The following is a 17,786-nucleotide window of genomic DNA, read 5'->3' as shown; positions in this document are numbered from 1 at the left end:
TAGAAATACAAAACATTCTTGCCTATAGACATGCAAATTAATTCTGTCAAGTGGAAATACAATGTCTTCCCTCTTCCCTGAACCTTGGAAAAAGATTACCATTCATTTGTAAATTCATTTTATATTTCTTTACTCCATATAAATTTGGAGTAAAACTGATTATAACATCTTACTGGTCCCCTCATTAATAATTAATTAAAAATTTGGGTTTTTTAAGTCTGTATGAGAGTCCTGTTTTACCTTTGTTGAAAATTATCCTTTTAACTTTTTTGTTTCCGTTAAAACAAGGAGAAGCACTTCTAGTTGTGGGCTTTTTGCAGTGCAACGCAAAACTTAGTTAGATGGAGAGAGTAAACACTTTATTAAAGATTTCATCATAAATTTATTTTATTTTTCAACTATACCTCTGGTAATCACATCTAAAGAAATCTGACTTTCAAACATTACATAGGGATAGTAATAAAAGCTTACGTTTGCTGCGTACTTAATAGGTTCCAGTCACCGTTTTAAGCACTTTATGTACATAATCCTTATGAGGTAAATACTGAGGACCAAAACCCGCTACTCCCATACTCAGTCTGAGCACTGAGAACAAAACCTTCCCAAAGGGGAGCTCACTGAGATGCAATATGACTCCAGCAGCAAAGGCATCTGGGAAATGGTGGACTCTTAACTCTGTAGTCTCAGGCTTGTCCCGCTACCCAGAAACCCAGAATGCTGCCATGTCCCCAGGAAGGAAGTTAATGCATGTGCAGAGTGGGATAACTGCCTGATGTTAATCCGTTCATTTAAGAAGGCCTCATTCTTTCTGGGGGGTCTGTGTGATGACCTACCATATGCTTTTATTATTAACCCCCTATAAAAAAGAGACCTTCTCTGGGAAGAGGTATGGATTCTTCCTGGCCGCTCCACCACTGGGAGCAGCTGCCTTGCCCATGTTTGTAAGTTATTTCTATTAACATGTGATAGGCAGTTAGACAGACATGAGCAGAGCACGGACAATGGGCCAGGTACAGAAGGTCACTAGGATGGAAAGCCCTGGGTGCCCAACAAAGGACAATTGTAGGGTGAGACCTTGCCCCCAGGGTGGCCTTTCCTCCCCTAGCATATCAATCAGTGGAGACCACAACCCTGAAACCAACTTCTATGAGAGCCTCAGGGATAACTTAACTTAACGGGGACCCCCTCCCTTCCCTTCCCTGCAAGGGGTGGCTGCTGCGTCCTCTCCTAGGTTTCTTAAAGGACCAGTGCTTTTGGGAACGTGAAAGTCAGGGAAACAGGTCACTAGGTTGACTACTGGAGACAGAATTGTACAATGAGAGTTCTCTATTTGAGGTGACAAAGGTACTAGGTATCCATTGTACAGACAGATACGATACAGGGGATACCCAGTAAGGCTGGCTAAGGCAGGGGGTCATCAAAAGAAGGACATCTCACTTGAATGGGCCATATTTGTTGGGGCACCGGATTGGGGCACCAGGTGCCTGCAGGTCGGGGTGCTGGCGGGTACCTGCAGGACCCGGTGACTGCGGGACAGCCCAAAACAGCTCAGACTAGCAGGACAGATTCTTCCCCAGCTGGGTGAAGACCGGACTCATCAGGGTATCACATAGCTCTACCACGCCATCAGCCAGAATGGCTACAGGTTTCTGTACTGCTCTGCTCATGCCATTAGCATGGCCAACATGACTTGTGGCTACCTGCACTGAGTCAATGGCAAGGGCACAATCTTGCCCCAGGATCCTCTGATGCTGTACCCCGGCAGCTTGTTCTCTGCCTTCCACAGGAAAGTGATAGAAAATAAACAAGAGAAATTCAAAATTGAGTGTCTAAACGATATCAAGAATCTATTTGCCCCATCTCAGCAGCCCTCCTGGTGGTCCTCAGTCCTCTCTGGCCCAGCAGGGTTGCAGCTCAGTGGACCTGAGGTTGGAGCCTGGGCTCCTGTCACTGATCTGTTCTCACACACACTCTGTGTCAAGTTGTGTGCTGAGTGCTGCTTTGATTGCATAATTTAAAAGGAAGAAAAAAGACACTAAATAAGAGTGGACAAAATAATGCACAAAGTAAAGTGTATTTAAAAGAAAAGATTTCCTTCCATCAAACATGTTGGAGTGGACTCATATCTACTAAATTCTTTTTAAAATCACACTTTTGAGAAAGGAGTTTGGAGCAATTGCTACTATTGTAACAATTACAACAATCAGTTTATCATTAAACCACTTAAATGTCTTTATAACAAGATATCTAAGTCTCAGCAAATGGATTGCTCATTTTAATAAAAATAAAATTCCAAAAGAAATAAAGATCTTTTCTACATAGTTCCGTACAATAAACAGTTGAAGACATTTACTCATATGGGACAAAAGGCAAGTTTAGGACTGTCTTGTCTTTGTAATGACTTTAGTGGTGGAGTAAAGAAATATATTTATGAGAAAAGAGATGGAGTAGATATTCCTAGACCTGTTCTTAGTGAAAATGAGATTATTTCCCACAGTGGATACAAATAAGAAAGAAGATCCCCCCACCCTTCCCTCCGTACAGGAGTTTACGTATACAAATGCCTGGCTGGCCTTTTACTTCAGGGCTGCTTCTATTCTAAATACTCCATTCACTTCTCCCATCTTGCTAGTTTCAACTTTCTAACTTCCCCTTCCTTAGAGAGCAGGGAAGGTTTCAGGAGGCTCTAGGTAGGGGGCCAGCTTATTCTGGAATGGGACTGGAAGTCGGGCCAGCGCGTCAAGGTCAACCGCTCAGACCACTGAACTGGCAGAGTCAGGAGGCCTGGGTGTTCGTTCTGCCACTGACGTCTGGGCTTCAGGTTCCCCCCAACAGAATGTTACACTAAATACCTTCTAGTTGTAAAAATCTGATTCTGTAGGTGGCCCTAGCACTAGCAGTTCTAGGCACAGCTAAAGGGGAAGGAAAATAAGAAGTTAAGGGAAAAAATCTGGAGGGAGGTTTATGGAAAAGGTTGGCAATAGGGAAAGGCTACAAGTAGGGCTTGATGGTTTGATGCCAAGAAATGCCGTCCCTAGGGTGGACTAAGGGGACTGGTGGGGATACAGAAGAAAAGTCTTGTTTCTATTTACTTTTTTCTGTGTTTATCTCCACCATCACTGTGGTGGCAGAGTACACACCCAATGCAGCCGAAAGGCAGGGCGGCTTGTCCTATTCTTAATCACTTGAACCTTGACTTAAGCCCATCCGTGCTTCATACCCTTTGGTTACAGAAAATCTCCAACCAAGTAAACTAAGGTGACTTCTGTGTTTTATTGCTCCGCTGCCCTGAGGCTTCATAAGGCTTCATAAGGACATGCAACCCTGCAGAAGCAAGCGGGGGAGGGCACAGAGCAGGACCACGGATCTGGAAGGCGGGGGTTAGGGAAGCGCTCAGGGAAGCCAGGGCGCCCCAGATGCGGCGCGAGGAGGCGCGGGGGGCCCAGTGGGTTTCCCAGGCTCCGTCGCCCCACGTGGCCCCCGCCCCGGCTCCGCCCCGGGCCGCCGTCTGCAGCCCCCACCCGGCTTCGCAGCGGCTCCGAGCGGCCCGCGCATGCCCAGTGCGGGCGCAGCTTGGCCCCGCCCCCTCCGCCGCAGCGGCCCCGCCCCTTCTGCCCTGGGCAGCTGGGCCGGGCGCCCGCCGACTTCCCACCGCCCCGTGCGGCCCGGGCATGCCCAGTGCGGGCGCAGCGGCCTCGGCCCTGGGAGCGCCCGGGCGGCTGCCGGCTGGGCGCGGAGGGTCCGAGCGGCCCGCGGGGGGCGAGGGGCCGGGCCGGAGCCGGGCGGCGGAGCTGCCGGGTAGGTAGGTGCAGGCTCGGCGGAGCCCGGCCCCTAGCGCGCGGCGGGGCCCTGGGCGGAAGGAGCGTGTGGCGAGGGCGGGGAGGGGCCGCGGGGCCCGAGCTCGGGGCCGTGCGGTTGCGGGCGGGACTCGGGGAGGGACCCCGGCTGGAAGGAGAACGCCCGGGCGCGGCGTCCTTACCTGCGCGTGACCGACGGGGGACGGCAGCGGCTCCGCGCCTGGCGCCCGGCTGTGGTCGCGGAGGGAGAGCGTGGTTTCCAGCGGGCATTGCCCGGCACCTCCCGGGCGCCGCGTCCGGGCGGCCCTGGAGCGGCCCTGGAGCGGCCCAGCGGCCCGGGGAGGGAGGATGCTCGCCTTTCCTGCGCCCGGAGCGGCTCCGACCGCCTCCCGCTTTCCCGACTTGGGTTTGGTGCCTCAGTGGCTGCCTCCCGAGTTCCCGTGACTGAGAGGCATTTGGTGGCCAGGTGTGTTTCCAGGATTGGGAGACGTTTTGTCCGTGCAGTGCTCGGGGTAAACAACAATTCTCTGGCGTAAAAAGTCCGACTGAGGGTAGGCGATCGGGGTTTTCAAGTTTGCTGTAGCCCTTCACTTTGCTGTAATCGTGGGTTAAGCCTTTTATTTGTGGAGACTCAGTTTCCCCATCTGTAAAATGATGTGAACCAGATGCATCTTCTTTCCTTCCAGTTTAGTCGGAGGGTTTCCCCTGCGCTGTTTGGCCTCAGTGTGGCAAGTTACTTTTCTCCACGCCTCAGCTTTTTGTCAAACCGGTGATTCACCAGATATTCCTGCAGGAAGGCTGCTAGGATCTCCGCGTAAAATTGAAGTGACTTGTCCTTCAGAGGCCGCCTTTGGTCAGTAGGTAACCTGCCACTTGGTACATGCAGACGCCAGGTGTTAATGGCCATGGTTCAGATAACAAAGCTGTTCTACTGGCCTAGGACTGACCTGTTTCAGGCTCTCTGAGCGCTGTGAGGAATGCAGACTAAGTAATTGGGTTCCTTAAACTCCCACACTAGCTTATTCTGTAGTGAGATTCTGTTTATAGAGACGTTTTTATTTTCATGTTATTGCACTTTATACTCGGAAAAAATGAAGATTTTAATACTCTTAATTTAAAGGTTAGGACATAGCTGGTTAAGAGTGAATTCATGATAGTCTTTACAAACCAGTGTCTTTCTTGTGTGTCATCATTGAGCATTTTACCATTCACCTGGCACAGTTATTTTTCACTCTGAGATGGTTTTTTTGTTTTTAAGTGGGAGTATTAATAGAAGTTTCTTACCCTAGAAACCTCTCTACCTGAAGGGAGTGCATCTGTGTAGGATTTGACCTCAGGAGCAGGTGGTTCATATGGTGTTGTGCAAGTTACCCTCTCCCTGCTATTATAGTCCCTGCTCTTTCAGTTCTCGGTGGCATTAGTCCAGTTGGATCAATAAGGTACAGTTCGGTGAGGTGGTTGTAGGCCAGGGAAAGTGTGCTTATGTTTTGAAGTTTGAGGTTTATACAAGCAGCCTGTGAAATTCTGTCGTTATGATCTATCTCTTAAATTGAGAATGCCCTAGAGTGGTTTAGCCAGGTTTGAGAACTCTAGAATCCCAAGTTCTTAGAATTTTTGAAAATGGGTTTCCTATTCACCTTCACGACATTAAATGGGAACATAGATTTTAAGAATATTTATACATATGAACTTCCAAGTTCTTAATTTTTGAAGCTAGATTTATTTTTACCTGAGAAATAAAATGGGAAAAGCTATAGTGAGTTAAGGAATATTTATACCTGTGAGCTTTTTATGGCCTAATTTAAAATCCACTGTTTTGCATGCTTATTAAAATTGCACTTTTATGTGTGTATATTTAAAATTGGAAAGCATATGGAGGCCTAGTTGGAGGTCTTGGTGGGAAATTTCACATCATGCCTAAACTTAATGGTGTGCTGGAGGGCCTTTTGTATGAAGTGCATATTTAGTAATTTTTGTTAGAACTTTCATCTTACTCTTGTAGTTTCATTCTAGCATTTGAGGTTATACATTGAGCATAAATATAGCTTAACAGGATATTGGAATGTGTGTGGGGGGCAGTTAAGGACATCAAGGCCCAGAGAGGAGACTACCGGTCCCAGACCGGTTTGCCCCTGTAAAAGTGAAAGGGTGGTAAGTGATTAAAAAATAATTTGTTGATTGCAGATTTCAGTAGTTACAGGGATAACCTTATTTAGTTCACTGTCCTAGTATCTAAGTGCTAGAATCTATTGCACTCCTATTAGAGATGCAAGTATGTGGAAAATGGCATCATGAAGAAATGTACGTGAAGTTACTTATCTTTAGATAAATATTTTCCCCTCCATTATGCTCTATCTGTTTCCAGGTTCTTCATGATGAAAGAATTTGGGATACTTCTGTATCCTCTGTGTAGTTGGTAGTTTGGGTGGTGAAGAGATGGCTGACAGTGTCAAAACCTTTCTCCAGGACCTTGCCAGGGTGAGTACATCAAGCCATCTCTTAACCCTTTTGCTATAGGAACCGACTAAGAAATCCTATAGGTGATTGGAATTTGTATCATATTTGTTGTGTCCTTCACATACAGGTTCTCATTCTAACCTGCTGTACTCAAGAGAGAGGTATCATCCTGCATCTTGCAGAAGCTTGGTAGACCTTTCTCTACCAAGGTGTCTCTAGTTTGAGAATCCTGGTCAGAGTCTTTTTAAAAAAAACTTTATTTTGGATTAATTTGAGACTTATGGAAAAGTTGCAAGATAGTACAGAGTTCCCCTGTTTCCTTCACTAGGTTCTGCTAATGTTAACATCTTCTGTAACCGTGATACATTGGTCAAAACTAAGCAGTGAACATTGGTTATATCACTGTTACCTAAACTACTTCATTTGGATTTACATTAGAGTAGCCCCCCTTTCTACAAGGCGCGGATGATGATGCTCTAGGAAAATGTCCCATAAAGATCTGTTTAGGACCTAGTCATCCAAATTTCCAGTAGCATAAAATCCTGTTACAGTGGATGTCTGAGGTCTAATGCCCTAGCTGTAGCCCCTCTAGCTATATTCTTAGTAGCAGGAGAGAGGCCAGTTCTGATGGGGGGTGGGAGGTGATTTCTCAGTGGGAATGTTTATTATCTTTGAGTTAAAGGGAAAAATTGAAGCAGTATCTTAGAAGGGCCAAAGAGACTTAATGCAATGTGATCTACTTTTAATACCTTTACCTCCTTGTCATGCCATTCTTGTGTGATAAAATTTCAACCCTGGATCAGTTCTACATTGTGCCCTTTACATGTTTGTCTGCCCCACGAGACTGTAAGTGTCTCAGGTGGGGATCCTGTCAACATTCTAGCATGTACTAGGCCCTCAGCCATTTGAACTCAACTCTCTTGTATATTTAAACTATTTGTGGAAGATTTAGAAGTTAAAAGCAAAATAAGACTAAAAATTACTCATAGGTAAAAGATCAGGTGCACACTGTGCCAATTTATGGTCCTATCACTCGGTAGTTCATAAACTTGTCCTTGTCTCTGTATCCTGGCAAGTATCTCCAAAATTTGTTTTAGCTAATAATAGGTGAAAGTGCTATAGGTTTGCCATTGCTTCCACATTGCCTTTTTGTGCTGCTGCTTCATGAAGTCAAATACCCCGGTGCTACCACTCTGCTTTGGACATAAAAGTGTTGTGGCACTTAATTAAACTACACTTTTTGTTGTTGTTTACATTTCCTGTTATGTTTCTTGAGCATTTCCATGTGGCCAGTGTCTAGCTCATTGAAGATGCTTGGTATATGGGTAGGTAGATGCGTGAATGCAGTTCTTTGAACTAGGTGATAGGCTCTTCTGGTGTTTGTAGCAAGCAATAACCTTTCTGCCATTGGAGCTCTTCCAATATGGTTGGCAAGTGCCTCTGTCACTGTCTTTGTAGAATTAACACCCTCTCCTGCATCATACACTCTTTAAGGACATTCTCCTTCAGCTACACTACCGTGTTGTTTCTGTCTTATTGGCATTTTTTTATAGTAATTATTTCTTTGTGTCTTTCTCCAACCTCGGTGTAACCCTGGTCCTTTCCAGAGACCAGTGCTTAATTTATCTTGTAATGCTAGTTTAGTACAGGATATCGATCACACTATGGGCATTTGATTGATATTGGAAGATAGTGGAGGGGAGGGCAGTAACTTGGCTTTATGGTATTGATAAGTGTGGAAGGATCAGAGAGCCACTATTTTGCAACCATGTTACTCAAGATTAATTTGGGCAAGAATTGCCAATGGCTTCTAAATCTAGGGGAGGAAACTTGAGCAGGATATTTCGATGGTCCCAGAAGTGCCTGCCCACAGATTCCTTATTAGTTGCAAGGGGGAAAACTTGCAGCCATACAGGGGAGAAGCTAGACAACACCTTGACTGAGTTTGTAAAATGAACGTCACTAGCAAGGACAGACAGACATCATGTGCCTCTGGATGCAATACCTGGGCGTGTATACTTAGGTGATATTCCTGCCAAAAATGTGTAACCTGGATCTAATCACAAAGGAAACAAATCTAAGTTGAGGAAGTACAACAAACAACTGGCCTGTGTACGTCAAAAAGAAAGATAGGCTAAGGACCTCTTCCTGAGTAAAGGAGACTAAAAAGACATGACAAACTAAATACAATATATGATTCTGAACTGAATTCTGATACTTGATAGGTAAAAATACTGTAGCGGGCATTACTGGGACAAATGGAAAAATTGGAATATGGGCTGTGAGATTAAAGTGTTTCAATATTAAATTTCTTGAATTGATAACTCTCTTTTGGTTATATAAAAGAATATCATTGTTTATTATTTAGAAAATATACACTGAAGAATTAAAAGTAAAGGGACATGATGTAGCAACCTACTCTCAAGTGATTTGGAAAATGTGTGTGTAATCAATATGGCAAAATATTAATCTGGTGAATGTGGAGGAAAAGGTATTACAAAGTTTTCCATTCTTGCAGCTCTTCTACAAATTGGGAATTATTTCAAAATAAATTAAAAATCAAGGTTCCCTTAAGCCATGTAGCAAAATTAAATACAATGGTTTCCACTGTGATTTCACTTTATTGTATATAACTTTGGAAAGTATTTTCTGATCCATAATTTTCCCTCTTTAAAAATAATCCTCTTGTCTCTAGGGAATCAAGGACTCCATCTGGGGAATCTGTACCATCTCAAAGCTTGATGCTCGAATTCAGCAAAAGAGAGAGGAGCAGCGTCGAAGAAGGGCAAGTAGCGTCCTGGCGCAGAGGAGGGCCCAGAGCATAGAGAGGAAGCAAGAGAGGTGAGGAGTGGAGGCCGGTGTCTGGAAGGCACTTTAGGAAATGACTGATCTTAGTATACAATTGAGACCCTATGTAGTGGCTTGAAGTTTTAGTAGTACCCCATTATTTTTTGTACTCTCTCCCCCCAAATGTGATGTCATTCTTTTCCATTCTACTACATTGAATTAATTAAACTAGGGCCTAGCAGTAATCCTTGCTCAAATGTCATGGTGTGCTTTGCTTTTTTTTTAAATTCAGAATGGGGAAAGAGAACCACAAAAATTTATTTGGATTGATGGATACTTCTAGAAGAGCCTGTATGGATTAATTTATTGATAGGACCTTAGACATCCTCTTTTAATCTTCCCACATCTTGGATTTTAGAAAATAATTTTTTGTTTTGAGAAAAGCTGCTTCTCTACTTATATTTTTAGTCTTTTCTTATTGACTGACATTAGGACATTGGCAGAACAGTAGTTCTCAATTGTCAATGGATGCTAAATCTAGGGGAAAATAATACCAATGAAAGATATAAGATGGAGACAAAATGTAATGACAGTATGCAAATAGCTTATGTGCCTTCTAAGCCAAATACATGTGGTCTTTTCCAGTGAGCCACGTATTGTTAGTAGAATTTTCCAGTGCTGTGCTTGGAATGGCGGAGTATTCTGGGTAAGTTCTTTTTCCTTAAATTCCAGGCACCTTATAAGCATCTTTAGATTGTTGCTGTTAATGGTTCTCAACTGTTTTCTTTAAACTGAGACAAGTAGTTTTGACCAGCTGATACATGCTTAAGACCCTAACTCAGGATTCTGTGCAACTGCAGTGATTTTATTTCCAGTCAGAACACTTGTATGCAAATAAAGGGCTATCCCTGAAGTAAAGGGCTAGCATTTTAATTTTTCTTGAAAAATTACTTATTCACAAGTCTTAATGTTGCTGTTGGTTAATAATTTCTTTTGACATTATCTGGACATTTTGGCTAAGAGCATCTATGGGAAACCAGAGGGAAAATACAGATGGACAAGGGCAAGGCTCTCCCCTCATCTGGTCATAGCAATCTATTAGAATTGATATCTGTTGAAACCCACACCAGAAGAGATTGCCTATAATTAACGGAGAAGCAACCCAGGCTTAGGTGAAATTTGAGTACTTTGAAGAACAGGTAGTTAAATATTTCCTTTGATTTGGAATTCAACATAATGTAAGTTTTCTTAATTTAAACATTTCAGAGATGTTTTCAGGTGTTAGCTTTAATTAGTAAAGTATTACTGTGTACTTAGTCTGTGCCTGTATTTTGTCCTGAATACTATTTGAAATGTCCTTCTCTGCCCCCAAAGGTTTTACTGTTTTTTAGGCAATGTCAGGTTTGTACCTCTTAGTTGGGTATTGGGAATAGAAATGGATTCAATTTTGGTGCCCCTTCGGGCCTTCTAATTTATAAAAGTCAACTCTCTGGAAAATAATTACACTGTAACTTGGAACTCTTGTTTTAAAAAAGGGTGTTAATGTTTACCTTATGCTTCTTTCCTTTAGTTCAGTCTCCTCTTGTTTTATCGGGTGTTTATTCCTGTACTTCAGTCAGTAACTGCCCAAATTATTGGTAAGTACATAACGGTGCTGTCTACCTGGGATGGAGGTAGGAGGCTTTGCTGTCTTCCTCAGTCTGTTGAACACTTCCTGTGTATCAGGGGCTTGGGATGTTCTTAACTCACACCTCTCAACCACCCTTGGAGTGGGTATTATAGATAGCATTTCATGGGTGAGGAAATGGAAGTTCGTTATCAAGGTTAAATTGTTAGTAAATGGCAGAGCTGGGATTTAAACTCAGGTGGTTTCCCACATACTGTGTACTGTTAATCACTGTGACATCTCAGGCACCACCAGGTAAGTAGCACATATCTATGGCTATTCTGAACTGGAGTTGTGGCCAGAATTTGGTGTCTGCAAAGAATAAGACTATCTGAAATAGGCATAGTGATGCGCTGGCAAGAAACAAAGATGTGTGTGGGGTCGGGGTGGGGAGGAATAGTCACAGATTAGGCTTTCCATATTTGGTTTTCTGGTTTTCCATTTCTCCAGTTAAACTAATAACTCCTCTCCCCTTTCTTAGGTGATCCGTCTCTACATGGAGATGTTTGGTCGTGGCTGGAATTCTTCCTCACATCAATTTTCAGTGCTCTTTGGGTGCTCCCCCTGTTTGTGCTTAGCAAAGTTGTGAATGCCATTTGGTTTCAAGTAGGTCCAGGGTAGAATGGAGACCGGGTCCTATAGCATGAGGGGTTGACAGGTGGCAGATTTTTAGCCTGCGAAGTTAGTGGCCATGTAGGGAGCAATTTCACAGCCTATCTTGGCCAAGCAGCCAGTGGGTGATGTTTGTGCTCTTGTAAAATGGAATTATTGTCTCAGGCCACCAAAGCGTCTCATTGCCAGGTGTCCAGGGAGTTTTCTCACCAGTCAGGTCCAAGGGCAGATCAGCGGCCTTAGCTTTGGGGATAGATATTGAGGCCATTTCATTCCTGTTTTGGTGAGCTACTTTCTCTGTTACAGGATATAGCTGACCTGGCATTCGAGGTATCAGGGAGGAAGCCTCACCCATTCCCCAGTGTTAGCAAAATCATTGCTGACATGCTCTTCAACCTTCTGCTTCAGGCTCTTTTCCTCATCCAGGTGAGACAGGCCTTCTGGGCATATGGACAGATTCCAAAAGAAAAGGTTCACTAGGGGGAAGTTTACAAAGACAGGGTATTGCACTTATACTGGGGCAGATATGCTTATGGGAGGTAATGATTTTTAAATAACTTTTTTACAGAAACAACTAGGGAATTTAAAAATCACAGAATGATAAGAAACATGAATTTACTTGCTCTTTCCTGCTACCCTGGGCATTCTCCACTCCTGTTCTTCAGAAACTTGAGAAGCAACTGTGCGGCTATCTAGGCAGAGAGTGATGGCTCAGAGTGGCAGGTGAATAGTGTTAGTCCCTGAAACCTTGGAATTAAGGTTTTCCATGTTTTTTCTGCAGGGGATGTTTGTGAGTCTCTTTCCAATCCACCTTGTTGGTCAGCTGGTTAGTCTCCTGCATATGTCCCTTCTCTACTCACTATACTGCTTTGAATATCGTTGGTTCAATAAAGGTACGTTCATTTAAAGAAACTCAAAACGTGGAAGCCCAGTTTGGAAATGCTTTTGTTAAGCAGACTTCTTAAAACTGTTTAATGCTTAGGCTCTCGGCAAACCATCTTTGGAAGGAAGGAGCATCTTTGGCAAAAGGGCACTTACATTTGGCTTAACCCTTAACTTTGATGCTGGGGGGTACAGCAGTGTGGTATTACCTCTATGGTGCTTAATGTGATGTAGCTCTGACTGAGCCATAAGTCGGCATAAATGAGCAGGAGTTATTCTGAATTAGAGAAATTAACTTGACGTCACTGCATTCAGATTATTTTGGCTATTTTAGAAGCCCTTGGCATATTTGTCTGGGCATGTATGGTTGAAAGAGGTTAATTTCTAGGCGATGGCTGCCTTTTTATTTGATATCTTGCTTTGCTTAAGACTAATCCTGACAAAGATGTTGGTGTTGTAATTCATAATTCACTTAGCCTGCCAGCTTTGAAATTGGGATGATTGAAGTATAAAAACTTTGCCATAGAAGTTTTATATCAGATTTGGACCATTCTGAATTGTATGCTTTAGCTGTGTTCTAAATGGCAGACTTATATCCAAAACTCAAACCTCAAATAATTTGTCTACCATACTTAGTCATTTTAGTAAAAGGAAATACGAATTTTAATTGCATTGGCTCCTTGTTTTAGGAATTGAAATGCACCAGCGGTTGTCAAACATAGAGAGGAACTGGCCTTACTACTTTGGATTCGGTTTACCTTTGGCTTTCCTCACAGCAATGCAGTCCTCATATATTATCAGGTGACTTGGCTGGAGGGACCGGAAAGGGACTAGTACAGATATTCAGTGTAGGGAGCGTCTTTTGGATGCCTGGTTCTGTGCTAGGCGTTCTGCATTCCTGTTGACTGTTAGGATGTCCACAGGGTTCTTCTCCTTGACAGATAGTCGTAGGCATTTGTCATATTAATATCTAGTCTGCAGGATCCTATTCCCTCTGTGCTGCCCCCTGGAGCAGTGTTAAGCATAGCCAGTGCTTAGAAAAATCCTTTTTTTTGGAAAGATGTGTGTGGTTTATTAAGGGTTTATCAAGCCGTAACATTAGCACTGAGGCAGAGGAACCTGGGCCTCTTGTGTCCTTTCCAGAGGATGCTGTGAAGGTGGCTCATTACTCTTTCTTCTCTCCTTACAGTGGCTGCCTCTTCTCCATCCTCTTTCCGTTATTCATTATCAGCGCCAACGAGGCGAAGACCCCTGGCAGAGCCTAGTAGGTGTCAGCCAGCGCCGGCCAAAGGGTGTGAGGTTTTCCATGCGAAGGATCAGGGCCGTAATACCACAGTTATGTGAAGGAGATGTTTTTACAATAACCTCTTGGATTGCAGGAGAACATTAATGTACAGTTTAATGGGAGAAAAACACTTCTGGGATATATCCTCAAATTTTCCCCATGCGTATATCTGTACACGAATATGTTTTAAAAATTGATGCTATTATACATATTTTTAAAATGTAACAATCTACTGACTAAGGTGCTTGTAAACACCTGTAATTAACCCTTTTTTTTTTTTTTAAATATATCTTTATTGATTTCAGAGAGAGGAAGGGAAAGGGAGAGAGAGAGATATAGGAACATCAATGATGAGAGTCATTGATCAGCTTCCTCCTGCACGCCCCCTGCTGGGGTTCAAGCCTGCAACCCGGGCATGTGCCCTGACTAGGAATCGAAACACAACCTCCTGGATCCTAGGTCGATGCTCAACCCCTGAGCCACGTCTGGCGGGGCTAAACCCATTTTTTGTAAGAATGGCCAACTTTTTAAAAAAGTATTGGGGCCATGTGATCTGGCTGTAGGAGTTTATTAATAACGATAGTAAATAAAGTATTTTAAAGTGAATCCTTAGCAGTAATACTAGCACTCCAAAAATTATCACTTCAAAGAAAAGCTCAGTCTTTGCTCAAGTTTGGGTAAGTCAGTGAGGATACACAATTAGGAATGTTAGATCTGTTTTGGGTTTTTGCATACCCTTGCTGTCCAGCAGTGCTCAGTGTGAGTGAGTCTTAGTAGCCATAATTGACTTTGTCTTGAAACTCTCTTGAAAGTGAAACACATACGGCATATGATGTCTTCAGACATAGCTTGAAGTTTCTGCCCTGAAGTCAGCTATAGAAAAGTGCTTCTTGAATCAGAGTTAATCTGGAATAAAACTTTATTTCTATTAAGCTTTGATATTTCAAATGCTGGTGTTTTCACTGTACTTATGACAGTGACAGGACCCAGGGCATCCTCCAGTTGCTGCCTGTTTAACCCATGTGCCTAATATCTGTACTACCTTGATCAAATTTCACTTGTCTTATTTTTCATGTCATTTAAAATTTAATGTCAAATTTCAGTTGTCCAGTAATAATTCTGATCAACTGGGGATCTAACAAGTTGGGTCTCTTTCCTTTTAGCCTTTTCCAGTTGCGCCTCTTCTCCTTGGTGGTTTTCTTAAGCAACAGACTCTTCCACAAGACGGTCTACCTGCAGTCTGCCCTGAGTAGCTCAACCTCTGCAGAGAAGTTCCCTTCGCCGCATTCGTCTCCTGCCAAAATGAAGGCTGCTGCAGGCCACTGAGTCCCCTGCCATACAGGGGGAATGAGTGGAATTGGAGGGGGCCCCTGCAGTGTTTCCTTGTTCACCTCCCCCACCAGGGAAGGCAGGACCCCCTCTGCCAAGGACCCTCTGCATATTTCCTCCTGAGGAATTGGGATTTTTGTCTCTGGTGCACTGACACCAGTATGTGGATTTTTAACACCTGTGAGTCTGAAAGGACCACAGGTTTTTCTGCAGCTCTTTTCTAGCATTTGCCAGCCCCCGTGCCTGGACTGATTTGAATACTTTTTCTTCCCGTGCCATTTACCCTCCCACCTCCCCTTCCTGCCTTCCACCACCCTTGGATGAATGGATTTTGTAATTCTCGCTTTTGTATTTTGTGGACCTGTTATTTTTGTTGTTTTTCTGTGAAGCACATATATTGGATGTGGGAGGTAAAGGAGTATCTCAGTTGCTCCTGGCCACTCCCTTTATAGCCATCACTGTCTTGTTTCTTGTAACTCAGGTTAGATTTTGGTCTCTCTTGCTCCACTGCAAAAAATAAGCCTGAAGAGATGGGACAGGAGGAAAGACCTCACAGCCAGATCTGCTGGGTTTTAAGGATTGATTTTTCTTCCCCTTAAAGGGGAAAAAAAGCTTTTTTCTTTGGTACATTTCAAGTTCCCCAACTATAGGGAGGTACCAGTTTTGGATAAGTGCCACTGCAACACAGAATGCTCAGAGAACCTGAACTTTTAAACTCTGCAGGTCTGAAATTTACTGTCGGCCACTGTCGGGTCTGTCTGGTGTTTCAAAGGAATATTGGGTGCTGCAAATAGGAACTGAAGGGGTAAACTTATTAAACCCATTAAACCTGTGATTGGTGTTTTTCTGTCATTTTAAATAAACTAAGTATGGGGGAGGGGACAGATGTCAAAACACTTGTACAATTTTAAAATGTCACAATTAAACGTGAGCTGGTTTCCCACAAGGTGTGTAATGGTTGAATTTACAAATCATCACCTCAAACATTTACGGAACCCAAGACTTTGTCTTGGATAAAGTTGGTTATAGTTTTTTGAGAGATTAATCTTGGAAAATGTTCCCTGAGGAAGTTTGGATTATGTAATTATGATGATCATGTTAACATCTTGGAGAGAATTTAGGATTGTTGAATTATTTTAAAGTCTATATGTACATCTCCTGTGTATTCATGAATGGAGAGATTCTTCTAGGTTTCAGTGTATTGAACATTCTCATTAGAGAAGAGATTAGACATTTGGCTAACAAAAACCATTACTATGTTCAAGACAAAATAAGGGTTTAAAAATCACTACTGGGAGATGAAAGCGAAGTTCAAACTGCAGGTTTTAAAATAGTGGGCATCTTGGAAGTAAGCATCGTTTTCCAGCTTTTGCAAAAAAATTATAAAAGAGAATTTAAAATAAGATTTACTTCCATTACTTCTCTGGACACCTCTGGTCATTTGTCAGTAGTACTGCAGAGAACTGCCAGGTTGCTGTGGGGGTGGTTTGAAGACCTCAGGATTTCATCAGCTTGTAACTGATCACTGATTACCTTAAGATTAGTTAAGTTTTTAAAATTAGCTTAGTTATTTAAGTGGCCACATCTTTGCTGCCTGAAATTTGTATGTGTACCAACTAAATTAGTTTTAGTTTAGAAAGGTTAGGGAGGTTGAGTGGATGAAGGCATGTGATTTTATCCAGCACTATGTCTTGGTTTTGAAAATGCTTAAAGTTTTAAGTGATTGGAAATGAGGACTCTCCTGTGTGTATGGGATAGCATGGCCCCAACTTTGTTCATATAAATCTAAACCTAGGTATGCTAGCGACTAAGAACAAAATGAAGGCACTGTTTGCTTTCCATTCAGATTTTCTGAAGAAGTTACTTGAAAAACCCATCAAAGTGAAAAATAAATACAAGAAGCAGATTAATAAAAACAAAACATCCAACCAAACAATGTGAAACAGTGGAATCAGTGCATTGAGAAGAAATCCTGGTAGCTTTGCAGCGCACTTGGAAAGGTGGGTTCCGGGGAGAACATCTTCAAGAAGAAAACAGATATCACTTTCGTGTGCTCCAGGTGAGATGTTTCTTTTGATTGATGATATAAAAGAGGTCAGTAGATACTTCAGGAGAGGAAAAGCTCCGCAAGCTAAAAATAGCCTTAGTTTAAACAACAGATGGGATGGTAGAGATTTTCTGAAACAACTAAGAACTTTTGGTCCAATAAGTCAGGAGGAAGGATTAACTGATACGCTGAATCTCTTGGTTTATGATAACTATAATAAAGACTGTTCTCTGGCTGGACTGGGCGTGGCTCAGCGGTTGAGCATGGACCTAGGATCCAGGAGATCACGGTTCAGTTCCCCAGCAGGGCACATGCCTGGGTTGCGGGTTCAATCCCCAGTCAGGGGTGTGCAGGAGGCAGCTGATCAATGACTCATCACTGATGTTTCTCTCTCCCTCTCCCTGAAGTCAATAAAGATATATTTAAAACAACAACCAAAAAGACTGCTGTCCTGACTTTGGTTTTACTTACATACATAAACCTTTCCCTATCAATTGGCACTAAAGAATGATCCTAAAATAGGCTTAGATTTTAAACTTTGTTCTTTAGTGGTATATTTTCACTTCCGAAAGTTTCCTTTAAGAACATGTTCAATAACTTAAAAAATTAACGAGAACCTCATCTTAATATTCTTGCAACAATGCTTTTTTTTTTTTTAACTTTAAAGGAATCATTTTTATTTTCATCTCCTCACCCCCTTTTAAGGGAAAAAAACTAACTTGTTTTAAAGGAGCATTTACTTGAGATTCTGAAATTCCTTAAGATTCAGCTTCAGTTTCCTTCTGCTAATAAACTTACACTGAACATACTATAAAAACAAACACCTATTGGATCACGGTCTGGGGGGGGGGGGGTGAGCCTGGTCACGTGAATTCTGAGAAATGCACACGATTCTGAAACTGGTCTAAATGTGCTTTCAGTAAG

The 17,786-nt window shown here is 42.8% G+C and overlaps 1 protein-coding gene across 3 annotated transcripts; it reads left to right on the top strand.

Moving 5' to 3' along the window:
* Positions 1-3,781: 3,781 nt before the first annotated feature.
* Positions 3,782-15,648, top strand: EI24 (EI24 autophagy associated transmembrane protein). 3 transcript variants are annotated; one of them, XM_087828748.1, is made up of 11 exons: positions 3,782-3,798; positions 6,163-6,275; positions 8,950-9,095; positions 9,687-9,747; positions 10,612-10,678; positions 11,189-11,313; positions 11,626-11,745; positions 12,101-12,212; positions 12,891-13,002; positions 13,391-13,465; positions 14,650-15,648. In XM_087828748.1, the coding sequence occupies exons 2-11, from the start codon at positions 6,234-6,236 to the stop codon at positions 14,810-14,812; spliced, it is 1,023 nt and encodes a 340-aa protein (XP_087684874.1). In that variant the 5' UTR covers positions 3,782-3,798; positions 6,163-6,233; the 3' UTR covers positions 14,813-15,648. The 3 variants fall into 3 exon arrangements, with proteins under 3 accessions (XP_087684874.1, XP_087684873.1, XP_087684875.1); XM_087828747.1 differs by lacking the exon at positions 3,782-3,798 and adding an exon at positions 4,247-4,650; XM_087828749.1 differs by lacking the exons at positions 3,782-3,798; positions 12,891-13,002 and adding an exon at positions 4,249-4,650 and having other exon boundaries at positions 14,650-14,781.
* Positions 15,649-17,786: the final 2,138 nt, after the last annotated feature.

This window comes from Miniopterus natalensis, chromosome 20 (genome assembly GCF_054644295.1).
Source record: "Miniopterus natalensis isolate mMinNat1 chromosome 20, mMinNat1.hap1, whole genome shotgun sequence".
NCBI classification, from domain to species: domain Eukaryota; kingdom Metazoa; phylum Chordata; class Mammalia; order Chiroptera; family Miniopteridae; genus Miniopterus; species Miniopterus natalensis.
The sequence above is the reverse complement of the archived record's forward strand: the minus strand, read 5'-3'. Positions and strand labels throughout refer to the sequence as shown.